General features: G+C 39.0%; 6 protein-coding genes across 8 annotated transcripts; 2 read left to right on the forward strand and 4 right to left on the reverse strand.

Annotated features, from left to right (window-relative positions):
* Nucleotides 1-555: 555 nt before the first annotated feature.
* Nucleotides 556-7,753, forward strand: LOC126582971 (DNA-directed RNA polymerase 2, chloroplastic/mitochondrial-like). Its single transcript, XM_050247259.1, has 19 exons — nucleotides 556-1,758; nucleotides 2,146-2,355; nucleotides 2,449-2,582; nucleotides 2,666-2,735; nucleotides 3,067-3,125; nucleotides 3,518-3,635; nucleotides 3,766-3,879; nucleotides 4,189-4,320; nucleotides 4,400-4,816; nucleotides 5,037-5,087; nucleotides 5,241-5,311; nucleotides 5,470-5,554; nucleotides 5,784-5,936; nucleotides 6,065-6,139; nucleotides 6,227-6,316; nucleotides 6,429-6,476; nucleotides 6,612-6,726; nucleotides 6,824-6,927; nucleotides 7,075-7,753. The coding sequence occupies exons 1-19, from the start codon at nucleotides 838-840 to the stop codon at nucleotides 7,183-7,185; spliced, it is 3,078 nt and encodes a 1,025-aa protein (XP_050103216.1). The 5' UTR covers nucleotides 556-837; the 3' UTR covers nucleotides 7,186-7,753.
* A 414-nt stretch (nucleotides 7,754-8,167) lies between these two features.
* On the reverse strand, nucleotides 8,168-13,755 carry LOC126582973 (uncharacterized). The gene is made up of 12 exons (XM_050247261.1): nucleotides 13,306-13,755; nucleotides 12,686-12,771; nucleotides 12,451-12,530; nucleotides 12,191-12,246; nucleotides 11,887-11,935; nucleotides 11,562-11,708; nucleotides 11,288-11,383; nucleotides 10,328-10,441; nucleotides 10,043-10,173; nucleotides 9,594-9,832; nucleotides 8,717-9,502; nucleotides 8,168-8,561 (listed from the first exon to the last, which is right to left on the reverse strand). Exons 1-12 carry the CDS (start codon nucleotides 13,668-13,670, stop codon nucleotides 8,512-8,514), a joined length of 2,199 nt encoding a protein of 732 aa, XP_050103218.1. The 5' UTR covers nucleotides 13,671-13,755; the 3' UTR covers nucleotides 8,168-8,511.
* Nucleotides 13,756-14,166: 411 nt separating this feature from the next.
* Nucleotides 14,167-16,720, forward strand: LOC126582975 (pentatricopeptide repeat-containing protein At3g29290). Its single transcript, XM_050247263.1, has 2 exons — nucleotides 14,167-16,062; nucleotides 16,346-16,720. The coding sequence occupies exons 1-2, from the start codon at nucleotides 14,497-14,499 to the stop codon at nucleotides 16,568-16,570; spliced, it is 1,791 nt and encodes a 596-aa protein (XP_050103220.1). The 5' UTR covers nucleotides 14,167-14,496; the 3' UTR covers nucleotides 16,571-16,720.
* Nucleotides 16,721-17,237: 517 nt separating this feature from the next.
* LOC126582984 (biogenesis of lysosome-related organelles complex 1 subunit 2-like) lies at nucleotides 17,238-18,309 on the reverse strand. The gene has a single exon (XM_050247273.1). It carries the CDS (start codon nucleotides 17,789-17,791, stop codon nucleotides 17,423-17,425), a length of 369 nt encoding a protein of 122 aa, XP_050103230.1. The 5' UTR covers nucleotides 17,792-18,309; the 3' UTR covers nucleotides 17,238-17,422.
* Nucleotides 18,310-18,463: 154 nt separating this feature from the next.
* Nucleotides 18,464-21,553, reverse strand: LOC126582977 (amino acid transporter AVT6A-like). 3 transcript variants are annotated; one of them, XM_050247267.1, is made up of 6 exons: nucleotides 21,396-21,553; nucleotides 20,561-21,055; nucleotides 20,124-20,276; nucleotides 19,823-20,026; nucleotides 18,964-19,429; nucleotides 18,464-18,686 (listed from the first exon to the last, which is right to left on the reverse strand). In XM_050247267.1, exons 2-6 carry the CDS (start codon nucleotides 20,964-20,966, stop codon nucleotides 18,569-18,571), a joined length of 1,347 nt encoding a protein of 448 aa, XP_050103224.1. In that variant the 5' UTR covers nucleotides 20,967-21,055; nucleotides 21,396-21,553; the 3' UTR covers nucleotides 18,464-18,568. The 3 variants fall into 3 exon arrangements, with proteins under 3 accessions (XP_050103224.1, XP_050103223.1, XP_050103222.1); XM_050247266.1 differs by lacking the exon at nucleotides 21,396-21,553 and adding an exon at nucleotides 21,212-21,366; XM_050247265.1 differs by lacking the exon at nucleotides 21,396-21,553 and adding an exon at nucleotides 21,160-21,358.
* A 1,474-nt stretch (nucleotides 21,554-23,027) lies between these two features.
* Nucleotides 23,028-27,239, reverse strand: LOC126582974 (WPP domain-interacting tail-anchored protein 1-like). Its single transcript, XM_050247262.1, has 5 exons — nucleotides 27,137-27,239; nucleotides 25,616-26,214; nucleotides 24,256-25,394; nucleotides 23,861-24,037; nucleotides 23,028-23,606 (listed from the first exon to the last, which is right to left on the reverse strand). Exons 2-5 carry the CDS (start codon nucleotides 26,178-26,180, stop codon nucleotides 23,406-23,408), a joined length of 2,082 nt encoding a protein of 693 aa, XP_050103219.1. The 5' UTR covers nucleotides 26,181-26,214; nucleotides 27,137-27,239; the 3' UTR covers nucleotides 23,028-23,405.
* Nucleotides 27,240-27,892: the final 653 nt, after the last annotated feature.

Below are 27,892 nucleotides of genomic sequence, written 5' to 3' on the forward strand. Positions count from 1 at the left end.
CCAACCGTTGATTCCATTTTTGTTCAATCCTATGGCCATTAATAAAGAGAGATGCGCGAGAAGCTAAAAATAGTGTGAAAATAAAATTGCTGTTATTACCACATCTGTACTTATAGGTTATCAACATGTCATCCATAGTAGCCCTAGCCAATGTTACTTAATTGTTTAGCAACCATGAGAGCTAGCCACGCGAGATTAGAGTTGCCTCAGTTGTTATATTTGTGCCCATTCAAGTTATGTTATTTCTTTATAACAAAAGATAGTATCTTCACTAAATGGGTGAGGAAGTGAATTAAACCTTGCAATGAGCTTACCATAATAATGTTGTTCAACTTCACCTTTAACGAGAATCAGGCTTAAGACCTTTCACTTACAATTGAAAAAAAGTTAGATGTAAAATTCGTTACCAAGTGAGACAATCTAATCCAAATTTTCTTTTTTACTTTGAAATCTGAAAAATAAATAAAAGAATAAGGAAAACTAGATGTTGATTAGGCCACATCATTACCAAACGTACGGATGCATCATTTTTATGATCAAATCACACAAATAGCTCCCCAAAGATGGCAAAATTTTAGAAACGCCCCAAACTCCCTGTCAGGCACCAACCAAGGCAAGCAAGAATCAGAAGCGTTCACTACTGCTACTGCCAAAGCCAGGGTTTAAGAAAAGGGTTAAGGGCTTTAGGCGGCTGCTTGCTTACTGGTTTTGCTTCTTCCTCCCCTCTCTATCTCTGATGAATTCGATTGCTTCTCTGAGTCCTTTCTTCGACCCATTTCCTCTGATCCCACTCTCACCAATTCATCCCCCCCAAAAATATTTGATTTTTTTAATTTGATGTCCTGCGCCCAAACCCCCTTTTCCCCTGCAAATTTCACGAAGAATTTCACATTTCGAATCCCCATAGATTTCCACAAGAACCCATCAATGATATCCACAAGTTTGTGGAGAAACTTGGCTAAGCAAGCCATTCTCAGGAACCAGAGGGGTCGTCTCAATTCACAGTCCATTTCTCGAGCTTATAGCCTTCTGTGTTTTTCCTTGGAATCTGTTTCCCCGCAATTGTTCAAGCCTTTTCAGCTGGGTTCTTACTCAAACATGGGTTTTCCTGAGGTGGGTTTTCCCGGGAAAGGTGAAATTTCTACAAGTGAGAGTTATTTGGGCAACCCAAGTTATTGGTCTGTGAGGACTCCAATTGGGTTTAATGGATTTTGCGCCAAAGGGTATGCGAGCGTCGCTGAGGTTGTTTCTTCCACTGATGCGGAGGAGGATGTGTCTCTTGTAGATGAAGTTCAAGAACTGTTGCAGCAAATGAGTAAAGAGGGTAAGAGGCAGACTGACCATTGGCGGCGGATGCGGCTGAGGAGAGTGAGAGGAATGGGGCAGGCGAAGTACCTTGCACTGAAGAGAAGACAGATAAAGATTGAGACTGAAGCGTGGGAACGGGCAGCGAAGGAGTACAGGGAGCTTATGATGGACATGTGTGAGCACAAGTTAGCTCCCAATTTGCCATACATGAAGTCTTTGTTTCTTGGTTGGTTTGAGCCTATGCGCAATGCCATTGAAAAAGAGCAAGACCTGTGCCGGAAAGGGAAGAATAAGGCAGCCTACGCACCTTATATTGATCAGTTACCAGCTGATATGATGTCGGTTATTACAATGCATAAGCTGATGGGATTGTTGATGACCGGAGGCGAACATGGAACTTGCAGGGTGGTTGCAGCTGCTTGCACCATAGGTGAAGCCATTGAGCACGAGGTGTGAAATTTGTTTTACTCATTATTCGTAGACGTTTTGATTTGGTTTCAGTTTGCTCTACTCAATGTGCTTCCATTCATGGATAGAATTGCAGTCATTTTATATTTCTGTTTAGTTTCCTTTTTCTTTGCTGGAATCGAGTTAATGGTGGTGCCATAGTGAAATTCATATATTCCCCTTTTCTCGAAGCATTTTAAGTTTGTGTGGGTAGGGATTTAGAGAATGATCTAAAATCGAAAACCTTAGTGCGTTGCTCTTTGTGTCTTGTTGTTCTCTAGCTGGACTAAGTAAAACAGTTCCTAAGGCTTGGTTTTCTTACTGTACACAGTGTCATCCCGCCCATCTCTCCTAGATGAGCACTGATGTATCACTGCTTCAATGCATCAGGTTAGAATACACAATTTCCTGGAACGGACGAGAAAGAAAAAGGTCAACAAAGATGAGGAAAACCAAGAGTCTGATCATGTATTGAAGGAACAAGAGAAGCTGAATAAAAAGGTCACTAATTTGATGAAAAAGCAAAAACTGCAAGTGGTGAGACATATAGTGCGGAAACATGATGCTTCAAAACCCTGGAGCCAGGATGCCAGGGCTAAGGTTTGCATGGTTTATGCTTTTACTGGTAGAACCTTATCAGCATTTTATTTACATGCATTCTAAAATGCCGCTTTTTCTTTATGTCATTTTCAGGTCGGCAGTCGTCTGATTGAATTGTTGATTCAAACGGCTTTTATACAACCTCCGGCCGATCAGTTAGCAGATGATCCACCAGATATACGACCTGCATTTATACACACATTTAGGACTGTCATGAAAGATCCAAAGTATTTACTAGTCTGTACTATTGATAACTGTACAACTCCCCTCCTGAATATTTTTGTATGTTAATGTGGACTTTCCCTAACAGGAATACGTTCAGCAGAAGATTTGGTGTTATTCAATGTGACCCTCTTGTTCTTAAAGGCTTTGAGAAAACAGTAAGTAACTCCGATCCTTTCTTCTTTCTGTTATTCTTGAAACAATTGTAGATGTCTGTTGGCTCCTGGAACATGGTAACTATTTTTATGTATTTATTCTTTAGGATCTAGGAGTGTTGTGAATTAAATAGTTTGATAGTATTGAAATTGAGTGAATAATATAGTCTGTATACTATTGGTCATTTGTCCCTGGCAGGCGATGCAGTGTTTGTAAGCTAATAGTGTATAATATTTCTCTTTTTCCTGTCAAAGGACACATCTTAAGAAGCTTACAGGAATTGTATATTTTCTTTAATCCACGATGTATCAATAGTTGTTACTGTTTATGCAGGGAAGCCACATGGTGATTCCTTATATGCCGATGTTGGTGCCACCAGTCAACTGGACAGGGTATGATAATTTCAGTTATGTGTTACCATTTTTGCCTAATTTTAAAGTTGTTCTTTTGTTAATGTTCTATTTGAAGTTCACACAAGATCGGATTATAGGTTGTGTGATTCATAGAATCAGTATTGGATGGAATGGAATGTGTAGAAGCTATTCGAATATACTGTATTCTTGCGGGTCTGAGCTGGATATGGAAAATAGGGTTTGATATAGGAATAGAATTGGACAACTTCTCTACTTAATTCTAACTTCAAAGGTGGCCTGATGCTTTCATACTGCATGACATAGAATGTACAATTCAACTTCCTCAGAGTCCTTATGTGATAAAATTTCTGATTACTTTTAGGTTAACCTGTTTTTATCTCCGTTTTGCGGTTTTTTAAATTTGTCTTCAGTTATGATAGAGGAGGGTACTTTTTCCTACCATCCTATGTCATGCGCACTCATGGAGCTAAACAGCAGCGTGAAGCAATAAAGAGGACCCCAAGGGAGCAACTGGAACCAGTTTTTAAGGTTTGTATACGTACAAGGGTTGTATGAGTTTTTCATCATGAAATTTTTTTATGGAACTCAACCGAACATGAAGAGTTTGGTGCCTTATGTGTTGATTCTTATATGCGTTAATTTTGTGTTTCATGGCCAGGCCCTGGATACTCTTGGAAATACCAGATGGAGGGTTAATAAGAGGGTACTTAATGTTGTAGATAGAATATGGGCTAGTGGAGGCCGTCTTGCTGACTTGGTGGACCGTGATAATGTGAGTTTGTTAGTCACAAACACACAAAAAAGGAAAAAAAATTATTCAAGATTCTTGGTACATATTAGGAGGTTGGTTCGTTCTTTTGACATGCTTTGACAAAAGCCAAAGACTATCAACCTTAATTAGTTTGGGGAAATTCAAACTGAACTTAACAACCGAACCAAATGATTGGTTTAATCAGTTTTTAAATTTTTTTTCACTCCATTTTATTTCAAAAATATTGTTATCAATCTTGTGCTATGTCAGCCAATTTGATATATTGAAATTGATCTGGAGCTGTGTTTCTTTATCTTTTTGGCATTTCAGGTTCCTTTACCAGAGGAACCAGATACTGAAGATGAAAAACTGCTTAAGAAATGGAAATGGAAGGTGAAATCTGTGAAGAAAGAGAACATGGAGAGGCATTCACAGCGTTGTGACTTGGAGCTTAAATTAACTGTAAGATTCATTTCTCTCCCGTGAGTCAGTGACAATAATGTACTTGGAATATATGAAACTCATTTTTACCAGGGAGCAGGTAGCACGGGAGATGAAGGATGAAGAAGGTTTTTACTATCCACACAATCTTGATTTTCGGGGCCGTGCATATCCTATGCACCCATACTTAAATCATCTTGGTTCAGATCTATCCCGGGGTATTTTGGAGTTCGCAGAGGGACGCCCCCTTGGAAAGTCAGGCTTACGTTGGCTGAAGATACACTTGGCAAATCTTTATGCGAGTGGTGTGGACAAATTATCTCGCGAGGGTCGAATAGCATTTATAGAGAATCATTTGGATGATATATTTGATTCTGTGGACAGACCGCTAGAAGGAAGACGCTGGTGGTTGAAGGCAGAAGATCCATTTCAGTGCTTGGCAGTGTGCATAAACCTAGCTGAAGCTTTGAGAAGCTCTTCTCCAGAGACTTTTATTTCACATATTCCCGTACATCAGGTACATTTTCATTGTCAGGGCACCAGATCTTGGATTCATGAAAATTGTGTGAGATTCCTGTATTTACCTTCAGGCTAGGGGAATTAAGTTGACAAGGTGTATCACAAGTAATCAATTAGTTCTGGATGTTTAATTATGTGGTTTCAGACATTTTTGAAGGAGATTATGTATTTTCTGGAATAGTATATTTACATTCCTTGTTTTTGACTGATTTTTTTAGGATGGCTCTTGCAACGGTTTACAACACTACGCTGCCCTTGGAAGAGACAAGGTAATTTATTTCTCTCAATTTATTCTAGAGTAGGTCAAACGTGAACGCCCCCTCCCAACTTCACTCCGTCACTCCCCTGTCTACCTATGGTATAGTGGGAAAATTTATGCGTTAGTTTGATATCTGTTTTCTCATTGGAAATTTTCCATTCAGTTGGGGGCAGCTTCTGTCAATCTTGTTGCAGGAGAGAAGCCTGCAGATGTATACTCAGGAATAGCTGCTAGGTAAGCGATTTATGACTAAGGCAGAGGTATCACATGATCCGTATTGAAGTAGAACCTTTTTATTTTACACATGAGTGCTACTTTCTCAATTTACGTGTAAGCTGTCAACATGTCATGAATAAGTAATTTAATGAAAAAGTGTCACACTCTCGTTGCAGGGTACTGGATATCATGCGAAGGGATGCACAGAAGGATCCTGCAGTTTTTCCAGAGGCATTGCGTGCAAAAGTGTTGGTTGATCAGGTTGATTTTACAACTCTTCAGTAGTCTGTCTGATGGATACATTACTAAAACAAAGTGTATAGCGCAACATTACAGTTAAACCCGTTCAATTTCCAACAAAACATGTGTCGTTTGATAGTAAATCAGAAAATGTGGTTGTTATCTGATTACTGCTTGTAAAGTGGCATTTTTTGGCTACCTGCTTATCATGTGCAACTGAGAGTTAACCCTGATGGCTGTACATATGTAGGTGGATAGGAAATTGGTGAAGCAGACAGTGATGACATCAGTATATGGTGTCACTTACATCGGTGCTCGGGATCAAATCAAGAGGAGGTTGAAGGAACGCGGTTCCATTTCAGATGATGAAGAGCTTTTTGGTTGTGCTTGTTATGCTGCAAAGGTACCAGAAAAATCATATTGCGAGGGTGCCAATTTGTCTTTTCGTATTTGTAACAATTTTTTCATATGCTTGTGAGCATGCAGTGTCCATTAGAATTTAAATGACAAGATTCCATACATCACTTGCAGATCACCTTAACCGCTCTAGGTGAGATGTTTGAAGCTGCACGAAGTATCATGAGCTGGCTTGGCGAATGTGCAAAAGTTTGTAGCAGATTCCTCCTTTCTTTTGTTTCTTTCTCACTCACAATTTTTTTTCATGTGGTTTTGATATTTTAATCTTATTTTCAGATAATTGCATCTGAAAATGAGCCAGTACGATGGACAACTCCGCTCGGACTTCCAGTTGTGCAACCTTACCGTAAATTCGGCAGGCATCTTGTGAGTATTACAATTTTCACCGAGTCAACAAGGGTCATCAATATTGTTATTGTATTCACAGTTATTAAAGGGTTAAATCAAGTCTAATAGCTTCTGGTCCAATTTGTTGCAGATTAAAACTTCGCTTCAAATTTTATCGTTACAGCAAGAAACAGATAAGGTACTGTAGTTATCTTCTCTCAGAGGATTCCATAGGAAAATGTAGATCAGTAGTTTTCACGTCATCCTTGGAATCGTTTTAAATATTTGAAGTTTCCAAGCCTCAAATCTCAAATTGATTTTTTGTCTAATATAGGTCATGGTCAAGAGGCAGAGGACAGCGTTCCCACCAAATTTTGTTCATTCCCTCGATAGTTCTCATATGATGATGACTGCGGTTGCCTGTAAAAAAGCAGGCTTAAACTTTGCAGGTAAAAAGTTCTTGCGGAATCCATTTTAATTAGCCTCTCTCTCAAACGCCCACGTACACACTTCTAATAATGGCCGTGTAATAACATATGATTACAGGAGTTCATGATTCGTACTGGACACATGCTTGTGATGTGGATGAAATGAACAGGATACTTCGGGAAAAGTTTGTCGAACTCTACGAGATTCCAATACTAGAGAATGTACAGTACTCTTCTATTCTGAAATTCTCCTTTCATGTTAATATGAAAAGAATCGCGAGGGATCACAACTGCATGCTTTAAAAATGTAAACAGTTTTATTTGATCACCTACTGTCATTGATCTAACCATCATCCGTTTTGTTTGCAGTTATTAGAGAGCTTTCAGCAGTCCTTTCCCACATTAGCTTTTCCTGCCTTGCCCGAACGAGGTGACTTTGACTTAAGAGACGTGTTAGAGTCACCTTATTTCTTCAACTGAGAGATGGAGAGCGATCTTCATTTTCAGCTACCTTCGCCTCAATTATCGATCTGCCTCTGGTGTTCAGTCTGCTTCTAACTACAGCGCCAAGAAAAAGGAAGCAGCCTGAATGAGAACCCTGGTAGAGACTGAGCTGGCATTATGCCTGTATAGTTTGAGGAAGTCCAGATGCCTGTGTACAATATTCACCATGAACTCCAAGTTCACAACGCCATTGTGCTGCAGAAGCTAATCCGCGGCTGATACATCATCGAACGAGCTTCTGTAGACGAAGCTGAGAAACAAATATGTTGGTAGAGTTGGTCGAGAATTGACACCTTAGTTATCCGTCACGTCACTCATGTGAAGTATGTAGAGCTTTGTGGCCGATTCGGGCGGTATCTAGTCTAAAGAATGCCAGTGGACCATGTCATATTGCAGGTTGCTGGTGAAGATGGTTTTGTGTTGATATGTTTTTAGTTCGCTTCTTGTAAATTTGAGCGGTAAATTTGGTTGTGTAAATATTTGGGAGACAACTCCTTTACAGATAATCAAAATTTAAATTTATATCATAGAAAATACAAGTTTATATCAGCTGTGTGTTGTGTTTGTAATCACATACAGACTCAACTAAGGGAAGGAACCGTTTCCTCTTAACACCGAGAATTTAGGTGGAACGAGTTTACCGCTATAGTGCTGTCATCACTTTGCTAATACAAAGTTACGTGCAAGACTCCTTACATGACCTTGTATTAGTGGGCTCGGAATGCTACAGTGACAGCGAAGTTGTTCTATGAGAATCTCTCTGAAAAGTAACCTATGTGCAAGATCATTAGAATTTGGAAAAATTTACAGATTGGACCGCTAATGGTGCAAACCGAGATTCATGGCCGTTGGATCTTTCGCCAAAAATTTAATGACTAAAGAGTGAATGGTCAAGGATTCCAGTCCGAGCAGGTCTAAATAGAACGGGAAATGTTCCAAAAAGAGACATAACATGTGCTTTTTCCAGAAAACACTTACCTTTTTTGTCATTTGGTGATTTAAAAGTGCTTTTAATTATTTGAAAGCACTATTAAAAGCACTTCCCCAAATAGCCAAGGATTTGATCGCACCAGTTTCGCTCTAACCTTTTCTTTGAAACTAGAAAGTACAACAGTAGTTCAGATATATCTGGCTGTGCCTTTCATCTCTCTTTACAAAGGTTCGACATCCGTCCCTAAATTGTTATGGCTACTAAACTACTCCCTCGTTGCGTCCCCCTGTTTTAGCTCGATCGATGACATTAGAGGCGTAGAAACGATCATTCAAACAATAATCTGTCAATTTGACCGCAGGAATTCGGATCTAGTAACCATAGCGACTGTTCAAGGATGTTCGTCCATCGCCAGATTGTCCTGAATGAAACATATAGATAAGCACCATCAGATTTTTTTCGAACAAAAAGAGAACATAGCAGCAATCAGTGATTCAGTAGTCGTTACTCTTCGCCACCCCAACACGAAAAAGACAGAAGGTAATAACCAAGAACATAGAAGCAAAATAGCTTTACCTTCAGGAGGCACCCACGTTTCCTCAGTATTAGTATCGAGAAATGAAGGTTTCTCGGGACCAAGAACTCTTTTAGGCTTCTTATCCTTGCTCGACTTTTTCCCTTCTGAAACGTCTTGGCTCTCATTATCTGGTGCATAATAGCCTCTTTTATGTTTTAACAACAGTGCCACAGCATCCTCTGCCATGAACTCAGGTCCGGTTGAGGATGCCAAACGAGAATCATTGTCATTACCTTCAGATTCTTGAACTTGTTTCCGCTTCCGTATAATCAAACCAGGGGCAGCATTTTCAATCCCAGATTCCGTCTCCAAAACCTTTTTCCTGTCTTTATAGTCGATAAATCCATCAGCCTCGTGCTCATCTGAAGGTGCTGCAGGTGCTGCCTCTTGACGATTCTCCTCAGTTTTACTGTCCTCAACAGCCCCAAGCCACTGTGGCTTTGCAACAGCATACACAACTTTTTTTCCTTCTGTTGCATCAGTTACAATCTCGGCAGCAGCTGGATTCGTGGTAACATCTGTAGTTCCCTCTTTCAGTATAGAGTCATTTGCTGGTTTTTCGGGTTTCCTACTTTCCTTTGGTTTGATTGGAGGTTGCTTTTCTATGGCAGCGGCAGGAGTTTCAGATTTGTTAGGTTTAGACTCTTGCACCTCTTGCACTTTTGAATCCCTTTTCTTGGCAGCTTCACCAGTTGGGTCAGCAATCTTCAAAAGGAACATTACCCTGTCCAACTCAGACTGGAGAGCTGATAGTTCCTTTTGAAGTTCCTCGGTTTTATCAAGCACTAACAAGGAAAGAAGCAACAATAAGTGAAAGCACAAAAAACTCACCTATAACCAAATATTAACAAATCCGTGGTAGCACAAAAAACTCACCTAGCTTAGTTGAAAGCCCCGACATGAATGCATCCAGTGCATCTGCAGCATCAGTTTTTTCTACAGTTTCTGATTCCATTTTGGCTTTCTCAACTAAAAGCAATTCTTTCTTCTCTTCCATTTCTTTCACGATCACATCTCTCTTGTCGAGAAGAGAGTCCGCGGTTTCAACACTTTGGTTTTCACCTGCCTTTTTACTTGAAGGCTTCTTTGTTCGGTCATAGAATTCATCATCATCACTGCAAAGTAACAAAGACTTTCAACCATTGACAAAAATAAACTGAGAAACCATATCGAATTGACAGTTAAAGGATGCCATTTCTATAGTAATCAAAATTCACAGATGATTATGAAAATCACAACTTCATGATTGCTGTTATAGGGATACCCTGATCAACTCAAAAAACCCTCCAACACTTTTGCCTAGGTTTTTGTTATTAATAAAATACCTCAAAAGTTCTTCTTCTTCTTCAACTGCTCCTTTCTTCTTACCACGAGATGGTTTCCCAACACGCGCACCTAAACTTTCTCGAATACTCTCATTCAACGTCTCTTCCAGATTTTCAAGTTCTTCCATAATCTGTTAAACATTTAAACAGATAACATGTTAACCAGAAAGGCCCCCCTCTCTTTTCCCTTTGGAATTGATGGACACAACATTTGTGCTTCGGTTTATCAACTACCAATTTAAAGAAGAAATGGACCGGTGTATGCCTATTTGTGAAGAATTTTACCTGTTCCATTCTCTGTTCATTTCGAGCAATCTGAGTTTGTTGTCCTTGAGTCAACCCACCTTGAGGGATGTCTTTAGCACGAATAGCATCTATCTCTTTCTTCATATGAGCAATCTACAAGAAGAAACATGAAATGGTAAGGATAGGACAAGAAGTTTTCATAACAACATACACAAAGATTGACCATAAAGCTTAAAGACCTTTATAAAAAATCGTTTGTTATGTTTCTGATAGAATAATTTGATCGGTATACATTTCAACATTAGATAAAGGGAGAATACCTCTGTACTATGTAAAAACAAATTTTCTATCATCAACCCTTAGAAGTTTCCCAATCTTTCATCTTTCCATCTCCCCATTAAAAAAAAAAGGAAATCAATGAGAAGAAAGGGTCAGGTTTGTCAAAGTCACGCTGTGCATCTTTAAACACAGTAACACGAGAACTACATCAGGTAAATAAGGTGGAGGAATTCACATAATCGAGATGACTAATGCGGGTATGACCAACCTATTAAAGGAATGCAGAAACCCATAGATTAGAGCTACAAGCAGCACTTTCAACCATTTTAAGAGGTGCTCTATTTCTACCATTATAATAAATTTACTTGAATTGTTGCTCTCCTCAGAAACCAAGCAATATATACAATTTTTTTAATATGCTCATAACAGGTACACTGGTTGTGACCTTTCTGAATACCAATTCAAGAACTGTTTTCGTCCAATACCAAGTAACATACACAACTTGTAACAATAAGATGCTAACAAGATATCTTGAGGATAAAAACAATTTACAACAGAGGGACCTAACATAAAAGGAAGACAGTATTTCATTGCTAAAAAGCACAAGTATCTTGAGGATATATATAATGGGAAAGAAAATGGTCTAACATACGAGGGAAGATAGCATTTCATTAATAAAAAGATAAAAAAAAGAAAAGAAGAAGAATAAAAACCACTTGCCTTTTCCAATCTTTTAAGTACTTTTTCGCGGGTTTTTTCTTGTTTTTCTGTTAGCTGTCCTTTGTATGTTTGCCAAGTTACTTCCTCACCGTCATCCTAAAATTCCAAAACCACATAAGTAAGTAAAATGTACAATAGAATTATCTTCTTCCAATTCATCATTGGAAAAAAAAAATATCAGACTTGAAGAAAATAGCAGGATATGTAATGCATTTCACGTAAACTTATATCCAAAACGCATACGAAAATGATGTGATCATAAAACCCCACACACCTCAGCTTCCTCAATAGCATCCTCATCCATGCCCCATGAGATGCCATCAGCAAGAGAAGCTTCATGTCTTGCCCGTTGAAGTGATGCTTCCTGATCTAGGATGTCTTCACGCATTTTGGCTATTTTTAAAAGCTTCAAGTCTTTTTCCTACATACAACCAAACATTAATCCATGAACTATTCATGACTATATGCTCTGTTTTGAAAGTTTGAAAACTCATGTAGATCCTTACCGCTGGACGCAAATTCATGTAGATTATTGCCAGTGAATAATACACATGTATTACCAATTAAAGCATTACAGAATTTAAATAAGAAAGTCTTACCCGTGGCATCAGATCGGATGGTCCTTGGAAAATGTACAGACGAGTTGAACTAAAAAAAAGAAAGAAGAAGACAATTATCAGAAGTGTTTCAGAAAGACACGTATTATTCTACAATGACAAGGCATTTTAGGTCCAAATCTAAGTATCTAGCAGTTGACTATGAATTAATCACGTTGGGTTCCTCAAAATAATCTCAAGTAATTATAAATTGTCAAATCAAATGCCTATGTCTCATAATCTAATACAGTTACACACCTAAGAAGATACACAAAGGAAGTGAGAGTTAAGATAAGAAGATACTCACAGCCCAAAGCGGATGACATCACCAACGCGTAAATCCACGTAAACCTTTTTGTTCACCTGATTATTAGGCATGAGAAAACCATTAGGAACAATCCAGAGCCTTTGCATATAGAGTGTAACAAAACCCCCGCCATCCACACTGCAAAGTTAATTACTAATTTGAAAACAACTCTAAGATTTCCCAGGTCAATGCGTGTTTGCATTTTTGGACCAAACGGCATGGATTAAAAGCGGGGAAAGCAATCATCTGCATATAAGTACCTGATTCTTGTTAACGAAAGTGCCGTGAGTACTCCCAAGATCGTAAATATACGCCTCCCCACTTCTCTTGAACTGAAGAACTGAACAAAAGAGCGAAAACATAAAATTAACATGTTATAAAAGATTTGGCACCAAAATCTATTACAATGCAACAAGCCCACGAATTTTATTGAATCTATTTAACAAAACCACAACAAAGAAGCTAAAATGCAAAGCGAAAGAGGCCGTTAATTACCGGCATGGAAGCGAGAAACAGTCGGATGCTCCAGCACAAAGTCGCAGAGGTCGATTCGGCCAAACATGTACGCTCCTTTCTCGTATCTGAAATTTCAAAATTTTCAATCACAACAGAAATTCGAAATTTTCGATCACAAACAACTAAGGGGGGTGTATTCAATTGAGAATGTGAGAGATTTTAATGGATTTATAAATCCATGGATTTTTATGGAGTTTAATTGATTTGTAGAGATTCCATATAAAATTTTGATTCAATTCCCTCCAAATCTCATGGGAAGATGTGAGATTTGTGGATGCTTAAAATACACTACGAAATCTCTCCAATTCCCTCTAATTCCTCAACTTTCTCAAATTCTTTAAAATCAATTTCTAATTGAATACACCTGGAATGTTATAAACTTCTTTAAAATCTTAATTGAATACACCTAGATTTCTAAGGATTTTAATAAACTATCTTAAAATTCTAATTGAATACACCTAGAATTTCAGAGAATCATTTAAAATCCCAATTGAATACCCCTAGATTCATTAAAAGAATTAAAATCCTTTAAAATCCCAATTGAATACACCCCCCTAAAATCTTGAAATTTGAAACTTGAAGAAGAGGAAGAAGCTTACACATCGAATTGGTTGATGATAGCACCGTCCTTGAGAACCTCGAGCTGGAACTGGTGGCACGGAGCTGCATTCCAGGGCGGAATCGTGTACGGAATCGGGACGCTGTGAGATTGCGGCTTCGAGTTTGAGGACTGCTTGGCATTTTCTTCGGCTGCTTCGGTTGAATCGTTAACGGCGGGACTGGATTGAAGCTGGTCTTCGGGGATTGGGGATTCGGACTGTGGTGGAGGAGGAGGGCTAGGGTTTTTGGAAGGCGGGGGACCCATTGGGGGCTTCATTGTGGTCGAAGACGACGACGTTCCGGCCGGTTCGGTGTTTAGGGTTTCGGAGTCGAGGACTGGCGGAGGACCCATGGCGTTCGTCATTGGAGTTCAGAGAAAGAGCGGCGAAGTCGTAGGGAAGTTGGAGAGGCGCCGACCGCCAAATTTTAATGGGTTGGGCCTTTGGGCCGGGTTGGTATTTTGGCGCTTATTTGTAACGTCACAAATGACACTTCACTTTTTTAATTTGCGTAATTACCAACTGAACAAATTATTTAGTACAATTTAGCACTTTTATCGACTTTAATCTCCTTCGGCCTCGTTTGATAAAGAAGATTAGCTTGGATATAACTATTCACTATCGTACAAGATCGTGATAAATGACAAGGTTTGCCTTTGTGAAAACAACCCCTAAAAAGTTTGGGTACCAAATTGAGGTGAAATTTAGGTGGTTAGTTATGAAAAAAGTTAAATTCAGATGGGGTGATTCCACAAAATTGAAAAAATTCAGATCCTACTTCTGCAAATTTAAAATATTCTGTAAAACGCCGTCGTATGGAGATTTAACAGGGTACCTCTCAGAAAAATGCAGATAATTTGCTCTCCTGTATACAAGAAGAAGAAGAGCATAATCTACCAAGTTTGAACTGGGCGGCTCTTAAAGTATTGAATTTAAGGTACAATTTTCCAGTTTCCGGATTTTCTCGGTATTTTTCTGGGTTACCAAGCAGTCCCTGCAATTTAGAATTTTCGTATCGCAAAATACTTGCTTGGAGCTTCAGAAAGCTGTTGTGTTGCTGGAATCTTAGAATTCTTCAATTGGGTCATGCTGTTCAGGTGAGTTGTATCACAAAACCCAGTTCGTATGATCGAAGAAATACCAAATTTGTAAGCTTTATGTGTTCGTGTGTTAGTTTTTAATTCTGGGTTTATGGGGGAGGTGATGAGGGTTTCAGTTTCCATAGTGATTAATGCAAATGGGTTTAATCTCCAACACAAACCATGTAGTCCAACGAGTTCTAACCGTAAAATCGGCTTTCGGCTTTCTCAAAAGTGCTTAGTTTCCATGTGGTTGCCCAATTTGTTGTTGCCAAGGAAGGCGAAATCTCTGACATTGCAGAACATGGTGGCTGGTGTGCAGTCTGGGTTGGTTTGTGAGGAAGAGGAAGAAGATAAATTGATTCAAAACCGGGGATATGGTGATGCTGCTGCTTTTGTTAGGCAAAAATTGCCTCCTTGGGGAGAGTTGGAATTTGACAAGGACTTGGATGTAGAACCTGAGGTTGTGATCCAGCCCGAGTCGAATTTGAATAGGAAGGCTACATTGAATGTGGACAGGGTTGGTTATCTGGAGGAGATGGATGAAGAAACATTATCGAAGCGGATTTTGGTGCTTAGTAGAACAAATAACACTCGAAGTGCGTTGGAACTGTTTACTTCCATGGAACTATCAGGCCTTCTTCCTAATTTACATGCTTGTAATTCGCTGTTGTCTTGCCTCTTGAGAAACGGGTTACTTGATGACGGTTTGAGGGTTTTTGAGTTTATGAAGAGAAAGAAGTTGACCACGGGGCATAGTTATAGCTTGGTACTTAAGGCAGTTTCTGTTGTTGAGGGCTGTGACTCTGCTATCGAAATGTTTTTGGCAATGGAAGAGGAAAGTGAAGCAAGAGATGCTTTTGATACCATCGTCTATAACACTATGATATCGATTTGTGGTAAAGTGAAGAATTGGCGTGAAACCGAGAGATTGTGGAGAAGTATTAAGGACAATGACCATGCTGGAACACGAGTTACTTATTGTCTCTTAGTTAGCATTTTTGTTCGTTGTGGTCAGCATGAACTAGCTCTTGATGCTTACGATGAAATGATTCAAAATAATTTTGAACCAGGGGATGATACAATGCACGCTATCATCGGTGCATGCTCAAAGGACGGAAAGTGGGATATTGCGCTAAACATCTTCGATAATATGTTGAACAGTGGACTCAAGCCAAATCCAGTTGCATTCAATGCATTGATAAATTCACTTGGGAAAGCTGGGGAGGTTGAACTAGCATTCAAGGTATATAACATCATGAAATCTTTGGGTCATTCACCCGACACTTACACATGGAATGCATTACTTGGCGCACTGTATAGAGCAAATCGACACAGTGAAGCTCTTAAGCTTTATGAGAGTATCAAGACAAGTCAGGGCTCTCAGTTAAACTCGCATTTGTACAATACGGCTTTAATGTCTTGTTCGAAGCTTGGTCTATGGGATAAAGCTTTAAAGCTTTTATGGCAACTAGAAGCTTCGGGGCAGTCAGTTTCTACTGCGTCATATAATCTTGTAATCGGTGCTTGTGAGAGAGCAAGGAAACCTGAAGTTGCGCTGCAAGTTTACGAGCACATGGTTCACCAGAAATGCACCGCAGACACATTTACTTATCTGTCACTAATACGAGGTTGCATTTGGGGTTCTCTCTGGGATGAAGTCGAGGAAATCCTTAACGTAAGTTTTTGTGTTTCTTTAATTTTTCAGGGTTGTGTTAGTTTTCTTTAATTTCTCGTGAAATCATGTATAAAACAAACTCTTTTTAGTGAACCCGAAAACTGGATCATTTGTTTTTCCTACCGTTTTCCAACTGCCAGTAATGCTTAACTTTATTGATGAAACCTACTTCGCTTCACCTGTGTTTTGTTTTGTCGATATCCCCGCTTATATTGGGAAGAAATTTATCGACATTGTTGTTTCGAGGTTATTTGACCTCTACAATGTGTACTTTGTTCTGCAGTGTGCTGCACCAGATGCGTCGCTCTATAACGCTGTCATTCAAGGAATGTGCTTACGAGGCAAAACAGAACTAGCAAAGAAGCTTTACACGAAGATGCGCGAGAGCGGTCTGCAACCCGATGGGAAAACCCGGGCTATGATGTTGCAAAATTTGCAGAGACGGAAGAAGAAGCCGCAGCCTTCTCGTTACAAAACAAGTAACAAGTTTTCTTATTATCGCAGTTAACTGATGTCGGAACAGGAAAAAGGTAACAGAATCACGTATTGTTCTTGTTCATGACATGAACCAGTTGGCTGTATACTTGTAAATTTTACCATATTACTTCTATGACCATCTATGGATGGCGAATGCTAGCGTGTCCGCTCACGTGCTTAATTGATTTGTGCTTCAACCAAGGTTCTAAAAAAGACGTTAGACGCTAGTAGGGCGGTGAGCTAGGGCCTGGCGGCTAGGCGGATTTAAGTAAATTTATTATATTTCGTGTAAATAAGTGTTTGTTTATACTTAAAATATATATCATTTCATTATAAATTACAAAATAAAATGACATATATATTAGAAGATATTGGTACATAATGAAAACATTGGGAACATGCATATAATGTGTATTCATTTAAGTATTCAACAAGTCTCTTACAATTTATTGAAAAAATAAAATATAAAATGAAAGTTATCTATTTTCTGTCTAAATGAGTCGCATCCTAAACGGGTGCCTATGTGGGTCTGGACGGGCTAGGCGGTCTAAGCGTTCTTTTTTAATTTTCAAACTCTTAGGCATTAATCGAGACAGAGACCTTCCGTCAAGCGCCTAATCAGGAATTTTTAGAACAGTGGCTTCAACGCTTGACAGTTCACGACCATGGAGCATTTCCAAGCGCTTTTGTGACAAGCATTCAGATTTAAGATAAAAACTTTATTGTGCTTCTGGTAAAAGCATTTTTAGCAGAAGTACTTTCAACCAACCTAAAGCAATCTCAAATATTCCGAAGTCTGTTGTGGAAACCTCGTTTCAAAATGTACACATTGCCACAAAATTCAAACAAAACAAAAGAACAATTTTCAGAGACAATTTCGAATTCATGAAGCCGGAGGATTCTGATGAACAGATTGGACTTTGGACTCCAACATGGACACGTATCTGTCGAGCACCGAAATCACGGCCTCGAACTCCGTCACCTGCTGCTCGATGACGTCGATCTGCTTCACGTACTCCTCGAAGCTGCCGCTTTTGGCCTTGAGCTGCTCCACGAACACGCTCAGCCCCGCCGCCACGTCGCCGAATCCCTTGTACTCTTCGGCGACTCGCAGGTTCATCTTTTCGAGGAGATCGAGGTGGTTGGTCGATCCCTGGAGCTCCGATTTGACCATGGCGGAGACGCTACCGAAGAGATCGTTGATAGACTCGGCGAGCTCGCCTTTTTGCTCTTCCTTCGCAGCAGCAGCCATTGGAATTTGGAACTTTGGGCTCGGTACGGACCTGACTGATTTGGGTTCGCTTTTGTGTGTGAAGCAGTTTATTTCTTTTTATTTTGAAAATTTTTATTCGGAATCATTTATCTTATTTTTACATTTAACTTATTATTCTTTATTTTAAAATTTCAAATGCGCTTAATAATTCTCTTGTTATATGCAAATTTAAAAAACTAAAAAAAGTAAAATTCTAGCACTAGAAAATTCCGGCCATCCTTTCTTTCAAGACCTCAACCACCCCTAATTCTACCACCCACAATGAAAACCCAAAGGTCTTTAGACATCATTACCACTCTCTTGACTTTTTTTAGGCCGCACAACAACTCCCTCTTCCAAACAGCCTTTTTAACACGTTTGAGTTTTGTCAAAATTGTCGACCAATTAAATTTAACTGTGTTGGACTATTGAGTGTACGATATATGTGCAGAATCACAATTTTAGTATTATCATGAATTTTTTCTAAAAAGAAATATTGTCATGATTTCTTTTGGGTCTTTTTGATGGTGGGTTGTCACGGGATAAGGTTCTCCTAATTTCCAAGTTGTTGTGGGTGGTAGGGGAGGTGGTGGTGGGGGGGTTGGGGACGGGTAGAAATTGGGATGATTGGGGTTTGGAGGGGTTTGAAGAGATGGGGTGGCTGGAGTTGCATATTGCTGAATTATGTATTTATCTATTTTGTATCTATACACACACGTGTGTGTATATATATAATATATATATGACATGTTTCAATTGATAAGTTGAGAGCCCCTGCTATGTCAACAATGAATATGCATCACTATAAATGGCTACCACACTTGAGATTACAGCGAGAATGATCATGAACACTGACAAAATCTTGTCCTTTCTCCATGCAATTCCGTGAGGGTCCCTGAAACAGAATGTTCAATTTCTTAATTTTTTTTCCGACGATTTGAGATGAAACAAAATGTGAGATTGTCGTTACGTTACAATTTAAACACTTAGGAGGAGCCGTTGTAGCAGTTTTCTAAATCAATCACGCATAGACATGTGCATTGGTTAAAACGCTTGGCGGGGGATTGTCTGATTGGTGTGGAAATACCGCCATAGAGGCATCCCAGTTTATGTGCAGGTAAGGTGGCTATGTGCAAGAAATTTCAGCGTAAAGGAAAGGAAGATGGACTCACTTGAGAACAATGCAAGCAGGGAAGATGAATGCAAGCAGAGCTCCAACAGTTGCACCTGTGAACTCAAAAGCCACCCATATGCTCGGTATGAATATGGCACCCAAGAGGGTGATGGCAATGATTCCGGCGCTGATCAACGAAAACCTTACGTTGTCTGAAGCCAGCGGTCTGGCTGAGGGGAAGAGAAGGCCGTCCAAGTTCAGCCGGAGAGGGAAAAAACCAATGGGATACACAAGTAAAATATGGGCGGCATAACTGATTCGCACGATGTCATTGAAGACAGAGCTGTATGGAATGCCAAGGTCTGTGTCAAAATTGGACAGCAGGTCGGAAAGAGTTGAGTCACCGAAGAGGAGGAACCCGAACAGGCCTGTCATCACATACACAACGGCGCAGAGAGCAACTGTAGCACGCACGATTGCTGGCATTGTTGGAGTATCTTTGAGCTCATTTTGTATGGTGTGAACTGCATCAAAATCGCCGGATCATGAGAACCAAAGCATGCCTCAAATCAGTCTTATAGCCTTATGAGTTTGACATAGGTGCGATTAACTGCCCTTTTTCAACATGCGGTAAGCACTTTTAGAAAGGAAAACTAATGAAAAGGGCTTGAAAGTTTTAACAATAAGGAAATGAGTAGTTAACTGCACTGGAGAATGACTGACTTAAACAAACTAAAGACAAGGGATACGTAAATTTATCTTTTGACATCACACAATGTATCGGATTATATAAGCTGGAAGCAGATTGCAAACGTATAATTATGTTTCGATGATAATCTTGTTACGGAACTTCAATTTCCTACAAATTATGTTTATGAAAGAAGACTGCTCTACAAGGAGAGGACCAATTTGCTTACCATTGTAGTGGCAGACATAAGCAAAAACCACAACAGGGAATGCAGTGAAAAGATTAAGAAAGGAAGGCAAATCAGTGACACTGGGAAACAATGCAGGTCTCTCTATGCTTCCCAGTACGAATTTGTACACTGTGATCACAATGACAGCGACGAGAAAAACAACTGCCAGCGCAACCGATACAGCTGACGTGAATCGCAGTGAATCTGCAGAAAAGAACTTAAAAAATTGGTCTTTTTGTTGGTAAACGGAAACAAGTACTTAACATCTGTAGATTCTTACAACAACGAAAGAGATACTAACCGATGCGCTTAAAACATACCAACGGAATAAATACAACAACGGTTAGGACAACCAGAACGAAAGCACGCCCGGTCCACCAATGCACCCCTAACCTCTCTTCCAAAATGCCGGCATGATGAACTCCGCTTGAAGTCGAACCAGAAAGAACATCCTCTGCCCACCAAAAAACAGAATTAACCTAGTAGCTTAGCAAATTCATACAATTTTCGAGCCTTAGAACACGGAAAAATTTAGCCATACCTCTGCACTTATTGGCTCTTTCCCTTTTGCCCTCTCGTCTTTCAGTTTGGCTTTAACCTCCTAATATTTTAAAACGCGCTAATTTTCCCTTAGTACTCAAATTGACGCGTTTTAAAAGATTAGGCGGACTCAGAATCAAACTGAAAGACGAGAGAGACAAATCATAACATAAGAAGAAAAGGCATTGAGATTTTCACCTATTATAATCATATACACAGTGAGAGCACCAATGTTGTTGACAATAACACAAATCTGAACCAAAACCTTCCCAACCTTTCCAAATGCTTCCCCCATGAGATCACCATACGAAAACACCGAACCCGGCTTGCTGAACCTCAGCAGCATCTCAATGGATGCTTCTGTCAGGAATGCAGCAACGACGATCAGCGCAACTCCGGGGATCAGTCCCAGTATGGTTAGAGTTGCAGGTAGGCTCATGATCCCGGAACCGATAACCGTGCATGACAAGTTAAACACAGATCCATAGAACGAAGCTCCTCCGCTGGGTTTGCTGGGTTCGGCAAACCCAGCTTCAACTTCTGCGTTCTCACTCGTGGACAGCAATGGGGTGCTTTGGCTTTCATCATCTTCTCTAGTAATCATATTCCAACGCCGAACTCAAATCTCATCAAAAGCTTGAAACTTTATCAGTTCATCAAATTTGATCCAAGTTTTTGGTTCAGAACTGTGAACTGTAATCGAAAATGGCAACTGGGTTATCAAATCTTGGGAGAAATCGAACTTAAAAAAATGAAAAAACTGCGAGTTCATAAAATTTAAGACCAAAAATTCAAACCGTGGAACTCAAGAAGTTGAGCTAGCAGTCAAACAAATACGTGCTTGCGTACATGAATCGTTCATTCGTCAGTGAGAGTTCGCATTCGACCGGAATACGAAATGTAGTTAGGTGAGGCTGATGATCTGTGTGCGAGTTCCAAAAGTACGATCGACGACAGCAACGTCATCGTCATCCAAATCTTGTTTTTTTTATTAGATTTAAAGTTGAAGGTCAAACAAATGGAAGAAGCTTACTGCACGTGCTGTTGACTGTAGGTGGAGTTCCATACGAGGAAGTAGAAACTCCTGTTTCCAAGTTACAAGAGATGTTGAGATCGCGACGCGTGGTCCGGTGGTCACCGTCGGCGGAGGATGATTAATAGGCCACGCCTACCGGTTTGCTCCATATGCCTTCTTAAGAAAACAAAATGATTTTCCCACACGTCTCCATCTCTCTGCCTTACATTCTGTGTCAATTTATCCTCGTCTGGTTTAGGATAAATTTTTAGTTATGACGGGAATACGAATGGTACACATCGTGTTTTATGTAAGTGACGGGAAATTTTATTTTTTAAGTTATTAAATTTTTAACATACATATCCCATCATTTATACAGCGACGCGTGGTATACTATCTCGTGTAACAGTCGCACTGAAAATTCTCTCCTGATTTAGGGGTTTATGGCTAAAGTGATATAAAATTAAATTTCAATTGTTGAACTCCTTAAAATTCATGATATATTGATTATATATCGACGCATTGTTGAAATTTTGGTGACACAATGATGATATATGAACGACATACTAAAAGGTAAAAAATGATCATTTCAGCAAATAGAGGCTGAAATTAAGTCATTTATGGCTTTTGGCTAAAATGATCTTTAATAAGAGAATAAGTTAGGGTACTAAATTTTTAAACTGAAATTTTAACCTAAATGACATGTTACCAATAAGAAACAAACACGTTAATCGACATTTAGTTAATAATCTAATCATCTACACCCACGTCATTTGGTTTAAAAAGATCTCCCTACCGCCTTATGAGCGAATGAGGAAAAAAAACGAATCCTATTTCATACCATTATTTTTCTCTCTTATCAATTGACTGATAGACGAGTTTTACTTGTATGACACGGTTCTTTCGAATGTAAAGAGCAAAAGGTACCAAGTTGTTGAAACGGAATAAAGATGTGTGAATTTATACTTGAAGAACCAAATTCTAGTTCTAATGCTGTAATCAATCTTGTCCGTTGTAGTTGCTATACAATGAGGATCCCTGAAACACACCAAAATCAATAGGGAATATGATATCAGAAAAGTCAATACCTCACAATAATTCGGAATTTATACACAAAAGAAACTGGTTACAAACTTTTAAACGAGAATAGAACTTGAGAGATGCTAAGTTTAGAATAAAGGAGCTAAAATGAAAATTTTAGTCATTGGATTGGAATCGGATTGCATAAAATGAAAATTCGAGGGACGTAATTGGCAGGTGAAATGAAGAAGCTAAAAGAGAGTATGGAAATCATTTCCCTATCTATGACTTATGGTCGGTTTAGTGTTCTTCCAGTTCTGTTTTCGATTAAAAGTTTGTAAATTAGGTCTAAAAAAATGAAGTGAGTTAACTCTAGTTGAAGAAAGCAAAAAAATTGACTCACTTGAGAGTGATGGAAGCAGGGAAAAACAAATGCAAACCAGCCTCCCATGGTTGCACCCCTGAACCCAAAAGCTACCCAAATATTTGGTATGTATATAGCACCTACAATGAAAACAACCCTAAAAATTCCAACACAAATCTGTTCTTAAGGCCCTGCCTTGCTGAGGGAAAGAGAGGAGGCAGCCCTTCGACGTATCATAATCCTAACGCATTACTCCGCCTTGAGAATAGTGGTAAAAAGTTAACTACCATTGAAGAAGTTTCCTGTGTTTACATTCATGATACAAGTAATTACCACCTAATTACCAAACAAGTTTCAACGAAAATTCAGTACAGCAAAAATTTCCCCCTTCGACGAGCAGGACTATTAACGCTACCGGAGATTTTACAATACAAAAGCGGATATCAAAAAGTATCGTGCTATGCCTCGGTTGCTGAAGGGCAGTCAGCATATAACTTCGGTTCAAAATCATACCTCAGGTACAACGCATCGCATCGCATCTCCTCTGAATTGTACCTTAGGTACAATGCCTTGCATCACATCTCCCCGAACAAATTCAGAATGCAAGCCTACTTTTTCCTTTTTCTTTCTACTGCAGCAAAACATCAAAATGGGCTGTCTTGTTGGAGAAGGAAATAAGCTCCAGCCGAAACCAGTAGAATGATTGTTCCCATGAGTAAATGCTTAAAGCTTAGCACTCCTGCATCTATTCTCCTCACAGTCTCGAACTTGGATGTAGAATCAGTATGTTCCACTTTAGTCTCACGACTCTCACCAACAGATGCCTTTTTTTGAGTCCTATCCAGCTGAAATGTACAAATACGGAAGCCATTTTACAAACGTAAATCTCAGTAGAAAACACAACATGCAGAAGATACGAAGAGAAATATATTTTTGGTCAATAAAAAAATGAGAACACTAAATATGAAGTTAAATTGCTTGGCGAAAAAATAAAAGCATTCCTGAAGCATGAGAAATTAACATTGAAAAAAAAATAACACTGAACTATTAACAAAGAAAGCAAGCAAAAGTGTCAAACAGGGTTCATCATAGTACTGACCTTAGAATTGCTAGCAGCCAACTCATCTTCTTCCTTAGTTTCTCTTGCACCAGTAGCCATTTCATGCTTCGAGTCTTTACAATTTTCTCTGTCATCATTTCCGATGACCACAGAACGAGAATTGTTTGTTTGCAACTTCAGTTTTAAAGTTTTATTCTCCATTGCTAATGAAGAGATCTGCACATTCAATCACCAGCAGCTAAGGTGAACATTTCTAGAGTTGGAAAAACACACTACCCACATTTTTGACCCAAATACTATTAAGTGACCAAAACGAAAAAAGAAGTCGGGTTCCAAGTCATGTGAAAGAAACAACTAAAAGAGAATTTCCCACTTCATAGTCAAAAACCAACCCTGAACTTGAAAAATTGATCAAATATAGGATAGGTGAATACCTGCTTATGAAGGCGCTCTCTCTCAAAAGCAAGTTCCATCAATAAATTTGTAAGAACTTTAGACCGAAGACCAATATCAGCCGCAGTAGCTATTCTTACTTCCTCGGCTTGATGTAAAGATGCCTCCAAGCATTCCAATCTACCCCTCAGAAAGCTTATTTCCTCATTTAGATCTGCATTGGACTCTGATAAAATTATACGCTTGTCTTCCGTTATGTCAGCCCGATTTTCAGCTTTTAAAACCTTCTGCTTTAGATCCTCAATCACACTGTCCATGTCAGTGATTGTAGAATACAACATATTCTGTTTCTCCTGGCTAGCTTCAGCAGTTGCCACTGCATGCTGTAACCGGGTATTAGATTCCCGTAACTTTCTCTCAAGTGAATCCACCATCTCCAAGGGACTGCCAGCGCTTTTAAGAAGTCCGAGCTCTTCATTAAGTTCTGTATTAGTCTCTGTTAGTAATTTGCTTTTGGCTTCTGCATTCTCGGCCCTAGCTTCAGCTTTTGATACATTTTCTTTCAGATCAGCAATAGCATTTTCCAATTCACTGACTTCAACATTATGCTGCTCCTCAAGTGCACCCACCTTTTCCCTCATAGTAAAGGCCTCGGAATTGGCAATAATTAATTTATCTTCAGCTTCCTTCAAGCTGTATTTTAAGCCAGCTGTCTGTTCTAGAAGGAAGCTATTTAGTTTTGCGTTGCTGCTTTCAAGCTTCCGCAATGTGTTTTCTTTGGCTTCAGCCTGACAGTCGAGTTTTGATCTCAGCTCAGCTTCTCGCTGAGCTGAACCATTTAAATTAAACTGGAGAACCTGGAGTCTACCCAATAGCTCTTTTGAAATACCCATCAGGACCTCGGATGCATTATCTGCCTGCAACCACCTACCCAAAGCATCTGCTGCTTCCTCCTCCATGCAATATGCTTCTTGCTCTGAAGAGTCCACCCTCAGTTTCAGATCTTCTTCAATTTGTTTTGATTTGGTCAGTTTCTTTTCAAGATCCATCTCTCTTGCCAAAGCCTTCTCTAGCATCCTCAGAATATGTCTTTGCTGTTCAACAGATTGCATTTTTATCTTTACATTCGTGCTCGAAACTTTGTCATCCTCTAAACCAACCACTTCTTCGTTATCATTCCCTGTCAATACACTATGCATTAGAATGCACAAGAAAATAAACAGTTATACTCTAGAATATTTCACGACTTCAAGGACTTGTGTGCGCACCAAAGTGGTTATAAAACCTGCCTGGCGTATGCCACAAATTTCGGGCAACTCCATCACTCATAAACAAAATAAGAATGAGAAAAACGTGGTCCTGACAAGAAAATCAAGAACCGAATTAAGGGTTGTAGCTTACAATTTCGTTCTCCATCAAAACATGGAAATGCCCTCTGGAGATTCAAGGATTCCATCCTAATTTCATAGGCCTGATCTTGCAACTGCTTCAATGATTGTTCAGAGTCGCGCAGCTTTTCTTCAATTACCGCGACAGTTTCTCCCAAGTACGTGTATGAAGATAGTATCCCCTGGGCACTGGTGATCTCTGTTTGAAGTACAGCCATGAGTTTCTCCAATTCACTCAACTCCGCGTCTACAATTCCAAATAAGAGACTGAGCTCCATAGCCTTCTCAAGATAATAAGCTGATGTATGCTCTTCCTCGGAAGCAAAGGCTTCAAACTCGCTCTCCTTGGTTGCCACACGCATCATAAGAACATTTAAATTAACTAACTTCTCAGATGCACATGCTAGATCTAGTTCCACTCGGGTCAGAACCTCGCCAAGATGTCTTAATTCTCCAACAACCACACCATCAGAAGAGACACTTCCGAGATTGCAAGCTATACTCGATTCCACTTCCAGGTCATCAACATTAACATCATTGCCAGATACACTCGCTTCATGACCAGCACCGTAATCCATTTTAAGACCGCACTTGTTGACGTGATTCTGAAACCTGAATATCAACAGGTACAAAGAAAGATAAATGCAGCTCCGTACGTAAATATGTACAAGTTATCACCCAGGGGGAAGTTCAAGCTCAAATAAAAATGCTTAACTTTGCAAATAAATCTGTTGCGGTAAACATTACTAACTTATCTCCGATAACAAGACAACCAACACAACGGAATGGAGAGCATCACGTCAACAAACACGATCCCCTCAGTAGCAAAAACAGTTAATAACATATGAACCTAAAAAGATAATAAAATCTTGCGAGGAAAAAAACTCTAATTAAGTTCACATGGTGGAATGAATAAGGTAAACCTCCACACTTAACATTGCTACTAACAATTTGTTCAAAAAAAAAAAAAAACATTGTTATTAACACATTATATAAGGAAGCTCTTGTCTTTAATTATAGCCTCGTTATTGATTATAGAGAAATGCTAAGGGACTTTCTCAAAATGAGACTCCGTCGCCTCACAGTTTAACATCAATTTCCGTGCCAACATCGGTAATTGATGTTAGAGTGTGAGGCGACATAGAGTCCATGAAGAGTTCTACTTTTGAAATAGTCCCTTAACGTTTCTCTTGATTGTATTTTACATAAACAAAAGTCTAAATTTGAACTACGCAGGAAAGGAATTGTCTTTAAAATCCAAAATCAAGAATTTAATTACCCATTTGAAATCCCAAATCAAGAAATTTAAAACAAATCGAAACACACGAAGCAACTACAGTAATCACATTTCAGTCACCGTTTTGGTAGGAAAAAAAAAAAAAACAAACAAAATCATAATTTTTTTTATTGTACTTCTTCAGATTCTGGAATGCTTAGCAAACAGATTCAGAAACACCAGTTTCATCCTCCTGGTCGACGGATTCAATCCGACGGTGAAAAAAAAGCGTTTATAAGATCAAAAGCAAGTTCGCACCTTTGGAAAAACTGGGTGTGAGATTCTGTTGGAGCACGCAGAGGCACACAACACAGACAGAAAACGATGGAACGAAGAAAGAAGGGAAGGAAGGAAAACTGCTTCTTTTGGGCTGCATTTGGGTCGGCGGGTGCAGACATTTTTTAAATGGGCTTCAATTTGTGATTTGAGCCCAAAAATCGACAACAAAATGACCTTGAAACGGCCCAAAGCCATTTTTTCTTTTCCTTTTGGTGATAGAAACCAACTTTCTAAAAATAAAACATAAATCGGCCCTAAAGATACAATAATTATCTGACGATGATGTATAATTCATGTGAATATAATTAAATTAGAAGATTAAATATAACATTTGAGGTAATAGTTGTATTAAATACATATAAGTATTTTTTCACTCAATTATTTTATTTCTCATGTTTTATGTTTCACAGGCATAGTGTGTGTGTGATTGCTTATACTTTAAAGCTCGTTTGGAAATGTTTTTAAAATAATTAAAATCGCCTTTAGAAGAAATATTTTTTTTGTTTCAAAGCACTTGAAGTGTTTCATGTAAGAAACATCAGTTATGTGCTTCCTGTAAGAAGTATTAGTTATGTACTTCTTGTAAGAATCAAAGTGTTTTCCAAATTTCATTTGTATTTTTACTGAAAATTGATATAAAAGTATATTTACTAAAAACAGTTTCAGCCATTTTAAAAGTAATTTTAAACAAATCCTTTAATACTTTTGTACTACTTATAAAAATATCGGTTGTAA

Source organism: Malus sylvestris, chromosome 9, assembly GCF_916048215.2.
Source record: "Malus sylvestris chromosome 9, drMalSylv7.2, whole genome shotgun sequence".
Lineage (NCBI taxonomy): Eukaryota > Viridiplantae > Streptophyta > Magnoliopsida > Rosales > Rosaceae > Malus > Malus sylvestris.